At 41.5% G+C, this 19,185-nt stretch overlaps 2 protein-coding genes across 2 annotated transcripts; both read left to right on the top strand.

Annotated features, from left to right (window-relative positions):
* The first annotated feature begins 6,476 nt into the window (after positions 1-6,476).
* Positions 6,477-7,982, top strand: LOC145903141 (uncharacterized). Its single transcript, XM_082991215.1, has one exon. It carries the CDS (start codon positions 6,477-6,479, stop codon positions 7,980-7,982), a length of 1,506 nt encoding a protein of 501 aa, XP_082847341.1.
* Positions 7,983-8,363: 381 nt separating this feature from the next.
* Positions 8,364-9,311, top strand: LOC145903140 (uncharacterized). Its single transcript, XM_082991214.1, has one exon. The coding sequence runs from the start codon at positions 8,364-8,366 to the stop codon at positions 9,309-9,311; it is 948 nt and encodes a 315-aa protein (XP_082847340.1).
* The last annotated feature ends 9,874 nt before the right edge of the window (positions 9,312-19,185 follow it).

Below are 19,185 nucleotides of genomic sequence, written 5' to 3'. Positions count from 1 at the left end.
GGTCTCCTAGATCCTAACATGTGGTCTCATGGATCACAGAGATCGCAGTTTCGTCTCAGAGTCCATGCATTTGGTCTTAAAACTTAGTTAGATCCAAGAACTAAACACTGATGACGATACGAACCAACATGATGTCAGACCGAGACTTTTTTGGCGGACATGCTAATGGGTCGCGAAGGTGGAAACCCTTTTCAAAAACATTTCCTGTGGCTTATGACATATGAATGTCCACTAGCACTAAATATTCAAAGGAAAGAAAAACAATAATTACAGCTGCATTGGACCGCAACAACGAAAGACAGAACTTGGGGTTCAGCATTTCCTTAGGTTCTTAAGCTCACACAAAAAGAAGGGCAATTAAAGAGCCAGGCCCAAATCGTTTATAAACGCCCCCCCTCCTTGGGCGACATTTTTGGAATTCAAGCAAAGGCAAGTTGAGAAGCAACGACAAAACGGCTTTGCGCCATCATTTTGCAAACGCGCATCAACCGGAAGGAACGCGCATAAGCATTTCAAGTTGTTTTTCGGTGGTATTTGTGGAACAGTCCATGGCCAAAGGACTGGATGTGTGCGAAGCCAAATGGCAGAACCGCACCCAACTTTCAATAAACATTTAAAAATGATTCTCCCTGAATTCGTAAGCAGTTGCTGGCAGTTTTGTTTGGTGTTGTGTGTTTTTATGGATGGAGAACATCTTTCACCATTGTTTTAATGTTTTTCAATGACGTCGTGCGTTCGTGCTGCGGGTCGTCATTGTTTTGATTCGCACTCTCTTATCTTTCTGCTTCCGGTGTCAGAGGGCCTTGCACTGCAGTGAAGTTTGCAGTTGTGTAGATGCAGTGGTAGGGGACATTGTGATCACCATTTCAGTTTTATTTGTTTGTTTATTTTAGGTACATGTAGCTTCGAGTGTTTTAATGCATTTTATTTGCAGAAAGTGATGATGACGTATGCTGTAGGCAAAAATCAAGTTTTTTACTATGCTAAATCCATCAATATGAAGACAGTGGTGTCATATAATCCGCTGCTGGAGTTGGGGTACTGCAAAAACAAAGCAAGAATATCACCAATCAATATAATTAAAGTTTTATACAGCAGTGTCAAACACTAAGACACAGTTCTAAAATTTGCAAAAAACATACCTTTTAAACGACTCCACATTGCCTTTCTCTCCGCATTGCCTTCTCGGTGCATGTTTAAAAAAACAACCCACTTCAGTTTGATTTCTTCGATGTAGAATGTAGTTTTTCGGCAAGCTCCTGTAATAACATAGGGAATGTTCTCCTGTAATGTTTCTGTTCACGTATTTTCTAGCATACTTTTCATGTTACAAGGAATGTGGGATAAAAATCAGCGTAACAAAAACACACAGATCGTTCCCTACAATCGCGGTTAAATTTGAATGCATTTCATTTTAGTTTGAATTCTTTGCCATTTTTAGTTGGCAGTGGATTTTTCGTTCTGCTGCCGAAACTTACTGAACTTTTGTATGGAATATTTCAAAACACTCTTGCAATTTAACTAATTTACATTTTGAAATACAAAATCTTGCTTCCAATAAGAACAAATTAACCAGTTTTAATCGGTTCGTATTTACGTTTTCTGCATCAAAAGTGGGTCAGTAGAATTCTTTCCATCAATTTGGCGTCCAACCATGCACTTACATCTTCCCAGAATATTGCAACATTTATTACACACAAAAAATACATGCTAAATTGTTTCCATTTCGTTTTCGCAAAGAAAAACACATTCACCAGTGCTGTCAACCAGCCTGAAGCCAAATAGAGCGTCATTCGTTACCAATGCCCACAAATTTAATTTAAAAAGATCTTAATTTCGTTTTCAGAGTGCATTGAAAATTATCATAGTAGAGCGACTGCTATTGGGTTTCCGTTAAGGTCGATTCCATGTGGGTTTCCCGTTTGTTTGGTTGTTTTCTTCGGGTTTTTCTATTTGGTTGGAATGGTTTTTATAAGCTTAAGGTAATCTGCGTAATTTTTGCTTGAAGGTTTGAACAAACTACAGACTGCGCTCCATGGTAAACCGGATGCTCGGTATTATCATCATAAATAAAGTGATGCATAGGCCTACGCTATCGGTCTGCCTATACCGGGTCTTCGTAGGTACCAACGTCAGGTACGATGAGTCAGATATTCGCAACCGCACCCCAGTCTCTTGGTTTTTAGTGAATATATTGTGCAGTGAAAGAACAACGAATCAGTACGCAGTGTAGAATGGGCGAGACACAATACATCAGCAACAGTGCAGCATTGGGGTAGTCAGTACAAACAGGGCACAGTTTAGCGCATACAGTCATACAGGACAGGGTCGAGATTTCTGAAGTTCACAGTACCACGTTTCTAAAGGCACTGTAGAGTTAGCTTGGCGTCTAAATCATACAAGCAAACGACACAAATTTGCTACGTAGTCAACTGGCTTACAAAACACTGAAAGAGGCACATGACAGGCCTTTAAGTCTTTATAACGCTTCACAAACATTAAAAGTATCACTAGAATCTAGACAAAGTCTAATCTAGATTAATTTCAACGATTACTGTGGCTATTTCCCGCAAATAGAGCAGTGAGCACGCTTTGTGAAACAAAGGAATGCGATGATGTGATGCAAATGTGCACATATACACACATGGGTTCAAGTAACATAGAAATGTTATTAAATGGTTAAACTGTTCGTAACGGGAGACACTTAAACCACCTCACGGACGGGCGAAACGGGATTTCCCCGGTTCATCGTGTAATGGTTAAACTAGCTTTTCAAACATGTTTGTTGGAAATATTATTCCTTCGGAACTAAAATAGCTATCAAGGCATTGTATAGAGGTATGTTAAAAAGCAAGCAACACATCTTACATCAACGAAATGTTTGTTTCGTGCACGACGTGCTTCGGCAATGCTACTCACGTCCTAAAGTATCGAAATTCTGGGTCTTTAGGCAAATCTACCAAGGAACAATATGCTCTTAAGGCCCGTTTACACACGAACACAGTATGTCACGGCACAGCACAGTCTGGCACACACGGTGTTTACACTACTGGAATAATCGAGCACGACTACGGGGATTTCCCTGTAATGAACACGAAACCGACAAGTGCAAGTGACAAGTTACGTTGATACTTTTTTAAGGATGTCAGTCTTGACTTGCATTTCTCGGCCCGCCAGCGTTATTACAGGTACAAATTGAAGTTGTTGCTATTGGCTGTACGTATTCTTCATCAAAAAGCAGGTACTCCTTTTACTTAATTTTTTACGGCGCAAGGTAAAACTACAGTATGTTGAACCAAACAACACAGATTATGAAAACAAAGATGGTATAATTGAACCAATGGTTTTTCACAGCAGCATCCCGCTTTGACGCCGTTCTACACACCGCTTTGTTATGCAGTTACGGCACCATTTCACACACTCAAAACAATCGCTCACATGTCAAACGCGGTCACATCACACAACCACCACTAAAATAATATATGTCCTCTCCTTTTAAGCAGTCGCCTTGCACTCTCGCATTAATGTGTGCCGAAATGTTCCCAACTGTGTCCGAATTTATGCTCGTCGAGCAAAAGCGAGCACATCCTACCACAGACCGGCACATCCCATCCCAGCACAACTCAGCACGCGCGCACAATAAAACAAGCACGGAATCGTCTGTAGTGTAAACGGGCCTTTAGTGTGTAACAACGTTTTTGCGTAAACAAACTTAATATTAGAGTTATAATATTGCAAAGTTTTCGTGGAAACTAATGTTGAGTAGCCACGCATGAAACGGAGAAATCCCGTTTCGCCCATCCGTGAGGTGGTTTAAGTGTCTACCGTTCGTAACACTGGGATGAAAATGTACGCACAGCGGCACCACGTGGTCACTTTCCAGCATTACAAACGCGCCATTCAAGTAACTCGCCAACGAACAGTAACGTTTCCACTGCAGTCAGTACAGTTTAAGCTGTTTAGTAATTGTAAGGGGAAACAAAGTTTCCCCCCTGTTGCATTTCATACCGATGTTGATGTTTGCACGCTTCAATGGTTTTCCGGGTGCTTTCCCTTATATTTGATTAAAAAGTGCCAGTTTGAAAACTGATTTCTGGTCAAAAAATGGCGGCCTTGGCTTCGCTTTGTGACGCTTACGGCAGTGATTCTGATTTTAGCTATAACGACGAGCAATTAACGCAAGTAGATCAAGCTGGCACCAAAGTGAATTTGCCTTTACCGCAAGCTATTTCTTCATTGTTTGGAGACACCAAGTCGTTGAAACCCCAGGAACACCGAGGTCGAATCCGGTCGTTCCCCCACGAGCACGGAAATTGGGCAACGTATGTTTACATACCGTACCCTTAAAAGAAGTTTGGATGGATTTAAATTCAACGTTGAAAAAACACTCGAAAGCAGAGAAAAGGGTATTAAATTATCTGCTTTAATTATTGTGTACAGTTTTAAATGTTTGTGCATGAATTGATAGAATCGACATGGCATCTTGTGGATGATTTCCATGTGAGTATTTCAAGGACTAATGTCATACCTCACCACTGCATAGACCCTTTAGTGGAGTCCCAGACAAAATTTAAAACGGTTTCGAAGATTTTCAATCACATTATCATCTGATGATTTGAATATTTATGTGAATGATGAAAAAACAAGATCATTTTGTGGGTTTAAGGTAAGTGTAACGGACAGAACTGAGTATGATTTCTGTGGGTGCACTCATGCGCGGAAACTTATTTTGTGTTTGGGTTGTGCGCGTGCTTGTAATGTTGAGTTAGTGTATCCATTGCAATCTAGTTATTTGTACGTTATTTTAATGCCTTCTTGGCTGTGATCTCTACTTGAATTGGATTGGATTTGGATTCTATTTGAATAAGGTGGAGCCGTGTAGGCATTTAGTTTTAAAACGTGTTTATTCTAGTTTTATTTATCTGTTTGCTGTGAAACTGCAAATTGGAATAAAAGGTTGAGAATTGCACGCATATAAAAAAGTACACGGCAATTAAGGATCTGTATCCTACATTGAATTTAAAACTAAAGTCAAAACTGCATTGTTTTGAGTTACGTCTGTGATCTGTTCACATTGTGACGTAATACGCAACGTGCATAGGTGATTGGAATGGATGAATCAGGCGAGGAGCCCAATGTTTCTAAGGAACTGTTTAAAATACTGGACGTTGTGCGCTCGGGAAATGGTTCTGTAGGGAGATCAAACGCTTCAACAAACTGTGGTTCCTTTGGAAAAAGTTTGCGTTCCAACAGCTCGCGTGCACGTAGACTTGTTGATGAAAAATCACTGGCACTAAAGTATGCTCAGGAACAAGTTGCCATTGAGGAAGAAAAACTGCTTGTTGAAGCTGAACAACGTCGTTTAACGTTGGAAGATGAACAACGTCGTTTAACTATGGAATCTGAGCGTCGACGTATAGAACTTTGATCGTCAGATCAATCAAACGAACCTTAGTAACTCTGAAAAACTTAGTTACCTTTGTGAGTTTTGCACTGGACGTGCAAGGTCTAACATTGTGGAATGCAAAAGTTTTCCATCTGATATGGGCTATTCTGAAGCATTGAAAATACTACACCATCGTCATGGACGAATTGAATTGGTGGTTCGTGCACATATGGACAAACTGATTGGAAGGAACCAGCTGCGAGAAAATGACTTTCGAGGTTTGAAAATGTTTCGTGCGCAGGCAGCCGAAAGTTACAAATTGTTTGGAAGATGGAGTTGTCGCTACACGCTGGACTTGCCACAGAATTTGGAGGCTGTGGCTCAGAGAATGCCACCGGATTATATTGCACAGTTCATTACAAAGTGTTCAAAACTTAGACTCAAAGGAATATCTCCAACGTTCCAGACTTTGCTTAATTTCTTGGAAGTTAAGTGTGAAGACATTCTGTCGCCGATGATGAAATACCTTGTGCGGGACACTCAAAAGACAAAGGTTAGGAACCAGTTTGGTAAACAATCTCGAAGTGTGTTTAATACGGTTGTAGCGAACACGGAGTCTGATGGACATCATTGTAAAGGGTTGGTGGAATGTTGAGATTGCGGTGGACGACATAGCTTAAAGGATTGCAAGTCATTTATAGGACGGTCCCTCAAGGAGAAATACCAGTTGGCCCGTCGTTGCAGACTGTGCTTTAAGTGCCTTGGGGCTGGACACTACATTGATGCATGTCCATCTGAGGAGACATGCCAAGTAAAAGGTTGTAGCAAGTCGCATCATACACTGCCACATTGGAGCAAGATTAACAATGCATTGGGACAGTCACGTAAGGGGCGAAGCTCAAGTGCCGCCATTGACCCAGATACGGTAAATGGGGTCGGTGTTGTTGCTTCAACGTCTACTGCTCGATCATTTAATGTGCGATTGAAAGTTGTGCCCGTCAAGGTACGTACTGTTACATCGGATAAATGTGTACTTACATATGCATTTTTGGATAATGGTGCGAATACGACCCTGTGCTGTTCTCGTCTAATGGATAAGCTTGGGCTTAGTGGCAGGTTGAATCCTTTGTCTATTGAAACTATAGCGGGGACGCATAAGATTGATAGTTATTGTGTGACTCTTTCTGTTCATGGTGTGGGACAACACGCTGATGTAGTCTATGACCTAACTGATGTTAGGGTTGTTCCGAAATTACCCAGCTTGGCTGGGAGCATTCCTGTTGGCGAAGACAGTTTAAGATACCCACATATTAGCCATTTAGACTTACCCGTGGTTCGAGATGGTGGGGTTGATTTATTGCTGGCAGCTGATCTGCCTGAAGTTCATGAATATACAGAGATTATCCGTGGAGGTCATGGAGAACCTGATGCATTACATACACCACTTGGATGGTGTCTGTTTGGTACAGAACGCAACAGGGGAAAGCCTCAAGCATCAGTAAATTTTGTACAGACTAGCTGTGATCAGTGTGGTCAACTTGATGAAATATTTGGACGAGACTTCATGGATCAGGGAGGTCATAAGCCCACATACTCATTGGAGGACAAGCGGGCTCTTGCTGTGATGGAAAGCACGGCCACTTTGGTGGATGGACATTACCAAATGAGCCTGTCCTGGAAGTCTGATAACCTAAAGCTGCCGTACAATAGAAATATGGCAGAGAGGATACTAAAGAACCTTATGCGTCGCTTACAGAATGATGAGAAGCTTTGTGAGCAATATAAGAAGAAGATTGCCAATAACATTGAAAACGGATTTGCTCGTCGGATTCCGGATGAATGTCTGAAGCGTACTGATAAAACGTGGTATATTCCTCATCATGCCACTGGGAAGAAGTTTCGCATTGTATTTGACTGTGCAGCAACGTTCAAAGGAACATCTCTTAATGACAATCTGTTTCACGGCCCTGATTTGACCAACTCTCTTGTTGGTGTGCTTTTACGCTTTCGCCAAGACCCTGTGGCAATTATAGCGGATATTAAAGCCATGTTTCATCAGGTTAGAGTCCTGCCTGTGGATTGTGACTCTTTGCGGTTTCTTTGGTGGCGTGCAGGTGATTTCACAAAGCCACCAGTTGATTATCAAATGATGGTCCACCTGTTTGGAGCAACAAGTTCTCCCAGCTGTGCAAGTTTTGCATTGAAAAAGACCGTGTCGGATAACAGCCATCTTGTTGGTGAAGATGCTGCAAAGAGTGTTTCAAACAATTTTTATGTGGATGATTGGCTGGTGTCGGTCACTTCTACGAAGCAAGCAATTACTTTGGTAAGGGACGTTACCACAATATTGGATATGGGGGGCTTTCATTTGACTAAATTTGTAAGCAATTCTTCAGAGGTTCTTGAGTCACTTCCTGGCTCAAACCACAATATTTCCTTCCTTGATTTAGACTTTGAACACCAGTTAGTTGGTCGTACACTGGGTGTCCGATGGGACATAGTTAAGGATTCTTTTGGGTTTAGAGTAAACATATCACCCAAGTCATATACCCGTAGAGGGGTTTTGTCAATGATGAGTCAAGTGTACGACCCCTGAGGTTTCATGCAGCCTTTTCTTCTGCCCATGCGGTGCCTTCTGCAGGGTCTTTGTAACTTAAGTTTAGGATGGGATGACCCCCTTCCTTCAGATGCATTAGTGCACTGGGAAGAGTGGCTTAGACAATTGCCTCTGTTGGAGCACCTGCACATTCCTCGTTGTTTAAGGCCACCTTTAGGGTTTACTTCTGTACAATTACATTGCTTTGGGGATGCTAGTAATTTAGGATATGGTGCAGTGTGCTACCTTCGATTTGTTGACTCGGTTGGTCATGTCAGTATTTCATTAGTTTGCGGCAAAAGCCGAGTCACTCCCTTAAAGCCCGTTACCGTTCCGCGGCTTGAGTTGGTAGCCGCTGTTATTACGGCGAAGCTCGGTGCTATGGTGGTGCGCGAGTTGGATTACGTCATCGACAACGTGATGTTTTGGACCGATTCGTTGACCGTGTTGCACTATATCCACAACACTTCAACAAGATTTCAGACATTTGTCGCCAACCGTCTTGCTGTGATTCATGAGTTGTCGAAGCCTTCACAGTGGCATCACGTTGGTACCAAGGATAACCCGGCGGATATTGCTTCGCGTGGTGTAATGCCGAAGGAATACAGTAATGTACGGACGTGGTTTGAAGGACCGGAGTTCTTGCAGAAGGGGGCGAAATTTTGGCCAAGTCGGCCGAATTTGGAAATTGGTTTATTCCAGGACGATTTGGAGATAAAGAGGCAGCGGCGTGTGTATGTCACGATTGTGTCTCCCGATGTGCTGCATCTTTTGCTGCTTCGCTATTCGTGTTTCAAAAGGCTACAGAGGGCGGTCGCGTGGTTGCTGCGTTTTAAACGGTGGATAATTTGGAAATTCTCTCGCCGAGAGGATAGAAGACCAACATTTGAAGTTGAGGGACTTACAACCCACGAGATAACAAATGCGACACTGAGCATTGTTCGACTTGTGCAACGAAAGTCATTTCCGGAGGATGTAAGATGTTTGTTGAACTATGAGAGTTTTGCAGAAGCTTTACACCATACTACTACACCCAATTACAAATCTAATTTGTGTCCTCTCAACCCGTGTCGCGTTAAGGATGTACTGTATGTTGGAGGACGACTGCAACGAGCGAATTTGGACCAAGAACGTATGCATCAAATCATCATGCCGTATCGGCACCATGTCACCGAATTGCTAGTCATGGACTGCCACATTAGAGAAGGACATTGTGGGGTGCTACATGTTCTTGCTTCTCTAAGACTCAAGTACTGGATAATTAAAGGACATTCCGCGGTGAGAAGTGTTTTGCGGAAATGCCTTTTGTGCAAATTAAGGAGCGCTTAACCCGGGACGCTGATATTGGGGCAGGTGCCTCTGGAGCGAGTTACAATTGGAAAACCTCCGTTACAATGGAGAATATAATAACCATTTGATCCCATATATCGATGTGGGACACAGCACTAATATTCACTGAATTGCTGCCATCAATTGTCAAACGGTTGGCCGTGGTTAATTTCGCTTGAACTGACTTCCAGATGCCTATACGCTTCAGAAGATTTGGAATCAAGGGAAAGAAAATTTTCTGCAGCCAGATTCTCTAAGCGCAAAAAGGTGGCGTTCGACCCAATCCGAGCCCCACTGAGTTCGGTCCCGGCAATCCGCGACCAAGCGATCGCGCAAACCTCAAGAGCGGTGATGTGGGGTCGTTACGAGTTGATTACCATCCCTATGTGTGTGCGGTATCTAAACTTTTTGTTTTCATAATTATTCCGAACCGAGTAAATGCATTGAAACACAGCAAGAATATTCTGTGTTGCTTCAAACTTCAAACACGAATTTTGTGAATCTGACGTAATAAGGGGGGTATTTCCCTAATGTCTTTTAAGATTTTGTTAGTTATGACGACATGGCAGCATCGGGTAAATTATCGTTGGAACAATGGCATTAATTTGAAAACGTTAAATACGTCATAGTCTTACCTATACTTGGCAAAACCTTGGCCTCCGGAAAAATCCTGAAGGTCAACACGAAGGCGACATCTAGTGGACGCACTGGTGATTTGATGCAGTTTCTCCAAACCTGAAAAATTTGTTGGTTGTAATAATATTGCTGAAAACACAGGAATTTAAATTGGATTAACTGATACTGTTATATTGACTCTAGTATTGTTACATAGCTTGCTTGAAACGTGTTGTTTGGTTCTCCTGTATATATCCTGACACACCATCCCACAGACCCCTGCTTGGAATCACTAACCCTGTTTACACAACGATTCAGACATTTGGGTTACGAGGGAGAATACAAACAACATAAATTCCCATTTCCATTTTAGAGTCGAAAGTTTAAAGTCGTCGAAGTTTGGAAAACAACCAGAGAAATATTACGACATCACATTTGTCTGCAATAAAAACCTCCAACACCTCCAAGTGACAAAGCAGCTAAAGAGAGCTTACCGCAAGGATGTAGTACAGAGCCAATCAGTATTTTCTGTTGGAAAAACGTGTTAACATAAAAGTGAACATTTCTTATTGCTAAGGTTCGCTACAAGCATTTGGGACGAATCATTTTATTGTAAACCATCGAACGATTGCTTGTTTATGATGTTTGTTATGTAGTAATATTATTGATATTTTTACTCTACATTCATCCCCGCCCTTATTGTCCATGTTGTTGTTCCCACATTTGTTTGCATTGTGGCGAACACACTATTATCATGTGCATCGAAGCGTGACATTGCCTTTTTCTCGTATCGCGGTTGTCACTTCATACACGCGTATTTGGAATTAACACTTACAATGAAAACATCGATATTTGATATTTGTTATTCTCAGTCGGCATTATCACCATGACAGGTGTGTGATGTTGGTTGGTAACAATTTGATTGATTCTCGCTATATATGTTGGTTAAATTACTTGAGGTGAAGAGCCTTTTGAGAAACCTTAGACCAAGGGTGACGCTTGGCACCGAAAACCTGAAGGTTAATCCAGCGTCCCCCTGCCCACACTCTCGCATTCCCCATCTTTTTATTGCTGAAATACTTCAGGCAAAAATAAACCAATGAATGAATGAATGAATGAAACCTTACCAGCACAGCAGCCGAATGCAACATTTAAACAAAATGGAGGAAATTCAAATCTCCCCCGATCTGGATCAATTGTGTTTGCGAGTCCGCCAATATATGGTATTTTCGCAATTTGATTTTGCTTTATTTAAATTCTCTGACTGACCTTTTTCCTACATTTAACGGTCATTTTGTGAAATCAAGGTCGCGCAAGGTTGTTTTGAAACTTAACGTTTCGCAAGTGTGCAAAGTTAAGAAGCAACTGCTACAGAATATTGTTTGCCGATCAACATTGAACAAAAATATCAAAACCAAATCATTTTATTTGGCGCCAATGACTACACCATAAACGAACTATGTACAAAAATTCAAAATAGCATGGAAACTGATAAAATCAGGTGATTATGGAGTCTGGGGTCATGTGAAGGTCACACTCTTCACGAAGAATCGCACTCTGCTGTAGAATCGCATACTCATTCGCACTGGTAGGTGTTGGGTTGCGAAGACAACACAGGACGACACGCGGTTACTGGACAGTGATACAAATTTCTACGTCCGTTTACAAATATTGCATTGGTTGAATGTTGGTTGCAGAAAATCCAAAAAATGTTCTTTCACATTTTCAATAAAAAATCATAACTACAAGCGAAATAAATGTTCATTATGACGTCACAAGGTCAGTTGAAGACATTATTTCGTAGGATATTAAACATTCGTTTGTTTCAAATATCGCAAGTCACTGTTTGGCCAACTTTGCTTCGTTTATTTTCAGATTGTTTTCACTTATTTTAATCACTTTCCCCATTTCCTCTTCAGTCTTGAAATCTTCGGCCATTCGGTAAGCTTGGATTGCTTCCCGGTAATATTTGATTGCGTCACGAAACCGTGATGTTTTCGCGCAAACAACACCAAGGTTGTTGAGGAGTTGTCCGTATACTTGGTACAACCCTTCATTGATGGTTTCTTCCCTCGATTGCCAGGAGTCGATTGAACCAAGACTCACTTCGACGGCATGAATACATCCGGCCACACACACAGTGCGTAGTTTGTCATCAACGTTTGCTAAGTTCTCCATTTGTTGGCGAATGACTTTGATCAAAGGAATGATGTAATCACCAACAATGAGCTTACTTGTGACGTCACTTTCCACCATTGCTATGTCTGTGTGTTTTAGTCCATTCGCACATTCCTTTAAACCTTTAGCTGCAAGTTCGGGGTTGGGATTCTTGGCATAGAAATCTGTTGATATTTGGAAGAACAACAAAGCTTCGAGAAATCTCTTCTCAGTTATGTTTTTGTTTGTGAATGCCCGCAATTCATTAGCCGTGGTTTTAATTTGAGCTTCAATCAACCGAGAGAGTTGCTGCTTCGTAAAATTTGCTTCAATATATTTTCCATCCTTCAGCTGCTTGCAATACTTTTCCACCAGTTGTCTTTTGTCGTTGGTTTCATCTAAACAAACAATAACTTTCATTAAATGTCCAGTGATTGGTCTTGGCATCTATCTAAAATTAATGTTTCGTTATGGCAATATATTGTATGACGTAATCACATATATTCGACTGTCAACAAATCCAAATATTCACGCGTTGCTTTAAAAGAACTACGTTTGGGAAAACAACGCATGTTCTCGCATGCCAAGACACGAGGTGAATTCGAATCGACTGATCGTAATTCCCATTTTACTGTATGTGTGCATTGTAGCGCTCACTTTACCGCATATGAACGAAGCGGATTAATTGCTTTTTTCGCCGCGTTTCTCTTTTGCTGCTGTTGCGTAGTAAGGCAGCACTTGTGCGCGCGACGCTTTTACACCACCCTTCGCCTCAAGCGCCAACTGCTTTCACTTCTGACGCGTCACAAATATCGGTTTGAGCAGTGCTGCAACAATTTATTGATTGTGTCTGGCGACCGTTAGGTTTTTTCAATAAACGTCTTCGACCACCAGAAGTAAAGTATAGTGCATTTGACAGAGAACTTCTCGCTTTGCATTTGTCCATCAGACATTTTCGCTACTTTCTGGAAGGTTTCTGTTTTGCGCCTTACACTGACCACAAACCGTTGATTATTGCCTTCAAAAAAGTTTCCCAATAGTTTGAATATTTTGGTCTGCGCGACAACAACGACACTTCACCGCCATTTCCGAGTTCACTACCGATGTGCGATACATCAAAGGAAAGCAAAATCAGGTCGCAGATGCTCTATCCCGAGCCTCCATCGACACCATTGAATTTCCTTTGGACTTGGATTACTCCGCTTTAGCAACCGCGCAGCTTGATCCGGAAGTTCAAGCATACCGCATGGCTGTGACCAATCTCAAGTTGCAAGACATACAGTATGGTATTTCCGAGGACACCATACTCTGTGATGTCTCTAAAAACGTCGCCCCATTGTACCCAAGTCTTGGCAGCGGAAATTTTTTGAAATTGTGCATGGTTTGTCGCACCCATCTATTCGAGCCACCCGCCAGCTAGTTGCTTTCAAATTCGTGTGGCATGGGATAAAACAACAGGTTGGATTATGGACACGCAACTGCATACAATGTCATAAATCGAAAATCCAACAACATGTACGTTCACCGCTCGAAAACTACCCGCCTCCACGGGCTCGTTTTGCTCATGTTAATGTGGACATAGTCGGTCCACTTCCGTCTTCTCAGGCAATACTTATTTGTTTACAATGGTCGACCGCTTTACGAGATGGCCGGTAGCGGTTCCTCTTCCTGATGCTACCACGCCAACGTGTGTCAGGGCATTTGTTTACCACTGGGTGTCGTGTTTTGGTGTACTTTTGGACATCTCTTCCGACCGTGGTCCACAATTCAAGTCTGATTTATGGATATCTTTTAATAGGTTTCTTGGTGTCAAGCTCCATCGCACGACGGCTTATCATGCCCAGTCAAATGGTCTGGTCGAACGTTTCCATCGCCACTTGAAGAGTGCACTTATGGCTCGGCTCACCGACAGCAATTGGATAGACGCGCTTCCCTGGGTTATGCTTGGAATCCGCACCGCTCTAAAATAAGATCTCGGGACATCGTCTGCTGAGCTCGTTTACGGTTCACCGTTGGCTGTGTCTGGCGATTTTATTGGTTCAACACCCATCGAACCGTCCCCGCGTCAACTTTGGCCCGCTTTGAGGTCGGCTGTTGGAAGGTTCCTGCCGACACCAATGTCGCGTCACTCACATCCGCATGAAAATGTTCCGCAGTCATTAGACACTAGCGCTTACGTATTCTTGCGCACACACAAACATCGCCCGCATTTAAGACCTCCGTATGAAGGGCCATACCGGGTCATAGCAAGGAACTTTTACACTTGACTTCTCTGGTCTCATTACTCGCCTTCCGGACCGTTTTTGTTTGTAAATTTTGTTGTCCGCTTCTGGTGGGGGGTTATGTAGCGCTCACTTTACCGCATTTTAGCGAAGCGGATTAATTGCCTTTTTCTTCGCGTTTCTCAATTGCTGCTGTTGCGTGGACTCATGGAGTCAGTCTTAACTTTGCAACGCAATGAAGCTGTACAACGCTTTAGCATTAAGCACAGTTTGAAATTACGCTTACCATCGATATAGGCAGTTAGACATAATTTGATGCCAAAATTTTGCTTTGCCTCGTGGTTTAATCTAGTTTGTTGTATTTGAGCTAGCCGAGCTAAAGGTTGCACACCCCTGGTTTTGTCGGATAGAACAGTGCAGTGGTGTGCAAAGGGTTGTGAGTTCAAACCTCGCCAGGCTATATATTTATTTTACCCCGGGTTTGTGAAAATAAAATGTCTGGGACATTCCCTTTGATGCCAGTGAACTTTTCAACAAAACTGTATCAGGGTTCGTGTTAAAGTGCTCGCTTTTTTGAGATTACAGACAAAAAAACTACTTCGTTTGCGACAATTTTGGGATGGAGGAAAAATGCTGAGAAATATTTGAATAATAACGAATCTGAACAACTCACCTTGCTGTTGAAACACTTGCTCCAGTGTAAGAAGTGTGACGTCAACTTTGAAAAAAGTAACAATTTATTCATCGCATGAGGGCGCATTTGGGACAGAAAGTTTTTACAGGCACTGGTTAGGCAACATTACTTAAAACGGTAGCACTAATGAAAAAAACAATATTCGCAAAATACAATCTGGTCTTATGCTATTAAGTTGGACTATATCAATGTAAGTTGCCCGGCGAAATGAACAGTTGAATTATTTGCAAGATATAATAAAGATTTGTTGAATTAACTGCAAGATAGAATAAAGATTACTTATAGCGAGAGTCAATGTTGCTCTTGCAGACTCAACAGGAAGATCAGTGGAATTCCTGCAAAGCGTGTACCTTGTTGTTTTGGCAACGAAGTTACATGCTGTTGAGTGGATGACATTTGTACTTCAGATACATCATGTTGTGATTGACCTTGTTGGTTGTCACGTGATGTGCTAGGAAGGTCACTGCTTCTTTCAGGGTTTCCGGCTAATACAAACATACAAAATCAACATAAACCTAAAAGCACTGAAGCAAACGTAGTGCATTGCTTACAACAAACATCAATAACTAATCACATGTTTCCAAAATTATTTTTACCATCTTACGAATGAAACTTTCCAGTGAGCGTAGAAAACTGGTGAAGCGGAACGAGTTGACCCTGATTGGTTGAGATAGGGTCGTTTAAATCCATCTGCCTCACAGAATCTACCACGTGTTGCAAGATGTCAGCTGGGTTTTGCTTGTCTAACAAGCGTTGATATCGGTCGCGAACTTCTCTCATAGGAGGTCTCTTCTTCGGATCCTGATCCCAACATCGTTTCATTTCTTCATCCATCGTTGTGAGGATTTCCCTGTCACCGTCACCCAAGCTTGCTTTCAAATCTTCAATCCCATCACAGTCGGGTCTCTCTCCGTTGATGATTGCAATCCACAGTTTATTTGCATCCAATGGTGGGTAGGGAGATTCACGGAAGATGAACATGTGGGTCATCACTCCAGTACTATAAACATCGTGTTCTTTCTTTGGTTTCATTGTGATGTTTGCTAGCTTTTCTGGTGCCGTATATTCGGCAGTGAATTGGATTTTTTCACCTTCGGCTGGAGCCCGAATGGTGGTCGAACCAGTTACTGCGGCCAAACGAGCGCTACCAAAGTCGGCAACCTTTGCATGGAGATCGTGGGTTACAAGGATATTTTCGGGTTTCAGGTCATCGTGAACCAGAGGTTTCTCTGGAAACTCGTGAAAGAAAACGACTGCATCCATGGTTTCTTTGAGCATCCGAAGACGTAGAGGAATTTCGATGTCGAGGTTGTGATCTAGGAGTAGTTGTCGTAGATTTCCGCCAGCACAATATTCTGTGACCAAACCCATGCTACAAGACAGCATTGTCCAACCGTATGTTCTGACCACGTTTTCACATTGGGCGATTTGAAGTTTCCCAAATTCGTTCAGGATGCTGCAATCAATATTAATTGTTGGAATGTTGCGTGAAGACCGTAAACTGGTAACTACACACTATACATTAGTTAAATGATTTTATCTCATCCTCCATGTATAACAACTTGTTACGTCACCTAACTGGCGGTGACCAGCTTACAAATGGTAACTACCCGTATTTACAGTCAACAACTGCGGGTTACTTTACTGCTTGCACACACTTATTCACTTACGTGTTCTTAATAAGTCGCATGTCTTTTATTCCACCTTGTACAGTCAGAATTTTCACAGCAACTTTATTGAGTGACTTGTGTTCACCCAACAAAACCATTCCAAAACTTCCACCACCGACAACAGCTGACCTCGGGTCGCACATAATCTCACCAGCATCAATTTCACGCATCTGTAGATGCATGAATGTTAATTATAAAATTAATTGTGCAATTGATTGCTTCACAACACACAAAATTATCTTTGTCAAAGTAGACATTTTCACTTGTTGTTAGCAGAATAGTAGTTTCTTGTTGTAACTAATACATTTTCGCTGCAATCTATTGTTTATAATGCTGTGAGGGATAATGTTCAAATGATGCAGATCAGATGTGTGGTGAAGAGGCGCAAAGTTCCTTAACGTCATCCTATCCGGCCGATGATATATTAGCACCATTATATATACATCGGTACATGTAATTGGTGTACAGGGGCTTAGTATACATTAAAAGTGACGAGCAATGAAAGAGATCGAAAAATTACTCCCCTGAAAGCAATTCGCTCCCCAGCTGCTCGAAATCACCCCTCATTAAAATTATCTCCCCTGTTTAAAGAACTCGGACATAGAAGAAACAAAATTTTATTGCAATCACACTTTTGTCTGAATGGAGGTAAATATTCCACAGGCAATGTTCCGACAGATGACATTTAGCTTGGTTGCGGTACAACACCCATTCCGCTATCTTTGCTGAGCCTTTGAAGTAACTGTGAATAATCATGTTCAACCCCGAAGATTTTGGTACCGCAATTAGATGGATTTCTCTGTCGTATAGATTTCTGCTTAATTGATCTACTCTTTGACAGTTGCTCAATTCCATTTCAATTGGTTTTTGTTTTCAAGTGTAAATCACAGTTGCTATTACATTTAACATGTAAAGTACAGGAAAGTACGATAATTTCTTGCTTGATTTTGTTGGATTACAAACAAATCAATTTTCAGGATGCAAACTAAAGACCGAATACCGAAATTAGATTAATTAAAATAGAACAGAATTGTAACAACATATGCACAAAAATAGAATTATTTACATCTGGAGTTGTATTCAAGACTTCCACAAACCAATACAGCTGATTGTTTTGTGAATGTTTTGTTAAATCAGGGATCAGCAACCTTTCATCATCGTGGACCAAGTCAAGCTCTGCAAGTTCTCAACGGGCCGAACTGCTTTAATCTTCCGCCTCAAATGTGGTCAAAAACCTTGCGCGCATTTAATTCATATTTTGCAAGCTTGATGAAAGATAGTTGCGGAAAATAATTTGTCTCTAGTGGAGTAAGTGTTTTACAATGCGGTTAGCTCCCCTGCTTAATAAGACGTTCTTCTTGCTGCCCAAAATCCCATTTCGAGAATTGATTCTGCTGTGTAGTGTTCACATTGCACTGTTACATCATAGCGACTATTTCTTCTCAGTTGAATTAGGAAACTGATAGGTGCTTGTCTGGTCACAACCTAACACATTGTTATATGAACTTTCCGATGTTTAAACATGAGGTGACAGCTGTCTATAAACTAAAAATATTCAGTTAGCTAAAAGTATCAACAAAAAATGCACTTTAGATAAACAAGAAACAGGGTTCGTTTAAATTGCTAAGATAACTCGCAGCCAACAAGACAGTGTGGTGATATTACTGTTTAGCGCTTTCAATTCTCCTCGAATATAAGGCAAACTTCAATGTATCTACGTTATGTAACACTCATATATTTCATTTTTTGACCACACCGTGGTTTGACCCAGGATATCCTGGGCACGAATCCCGATCAGGTTTTCATTTTGGTATATGGGTCGGGCTCTTGACCAATGCTGTCAATCACCCGCCCACGAAATAATTATTTCAAAATCAAGATTCCTTGCAATTAAAATGTCTTGCGCCAACAAGTAGCAACCTGATCAAATTGAGACATACCGCTTCATCGCAGCATAGAGCCAATTTAACATTGGTCTAAAAAAGTGAGCTTACTTCATCGCTATTTCATTTCTCGTGTGCTTTTACTTGCACCCATAGTTTTAGTAACACACATTGATATAGCACTCTGCATTGCTTTGTGAAAATTTGTAAACAAATTATTGTCACAGCCTTTTGTGAAAATTTACGATGAAGTTTGAGTTGTGGTCGCTGTTATTAAATGATCGCCAAGATCGAAAGTGAAAAATCCAGCAAGAGAAATCGGCGAGGATCAGTATGAATATCATGAGTTGTATGTCTGCAACGATAGAAATTTGTTGACATAAATATATCAGTTTAAATTCACATCTAGTATTCGTGCAGTAAAGCAAAAAGTGCTTCCAACCACCTCCGCCATTGTATCGAACCAAGTTTTCTTAACTTCCGATCGTTCAATTTTGATTGCAACAATACACAGAAGAATGACGCACACGAACACGACGCAGCTGATGAATTTTTCAACACTCTTAACCCTCGAGTGTCGAATATTTGCGGAAGGCAAAGGCTGCTGCTATAGCAAGGGACAAAAGTCCAAAT

The sequence above is a fragment of the Ascidia mentula genome, chromosome 5 (genome assembly GCF_947561715.1).
Source record: "Ascidia mentula chromosome 5, kaAscMent1.1, whole genome shotgun sequence".
Taxonomy (NCBI): Eukaryota; Metazoa; Chordata; class Ascidiacea; order Phlebobranchia; family Ascidiidae; genus Ascidia; species Ascidia mentula.
This window is presented reverse-complemented; position numbering and strand designations above follow the sequence as displayed.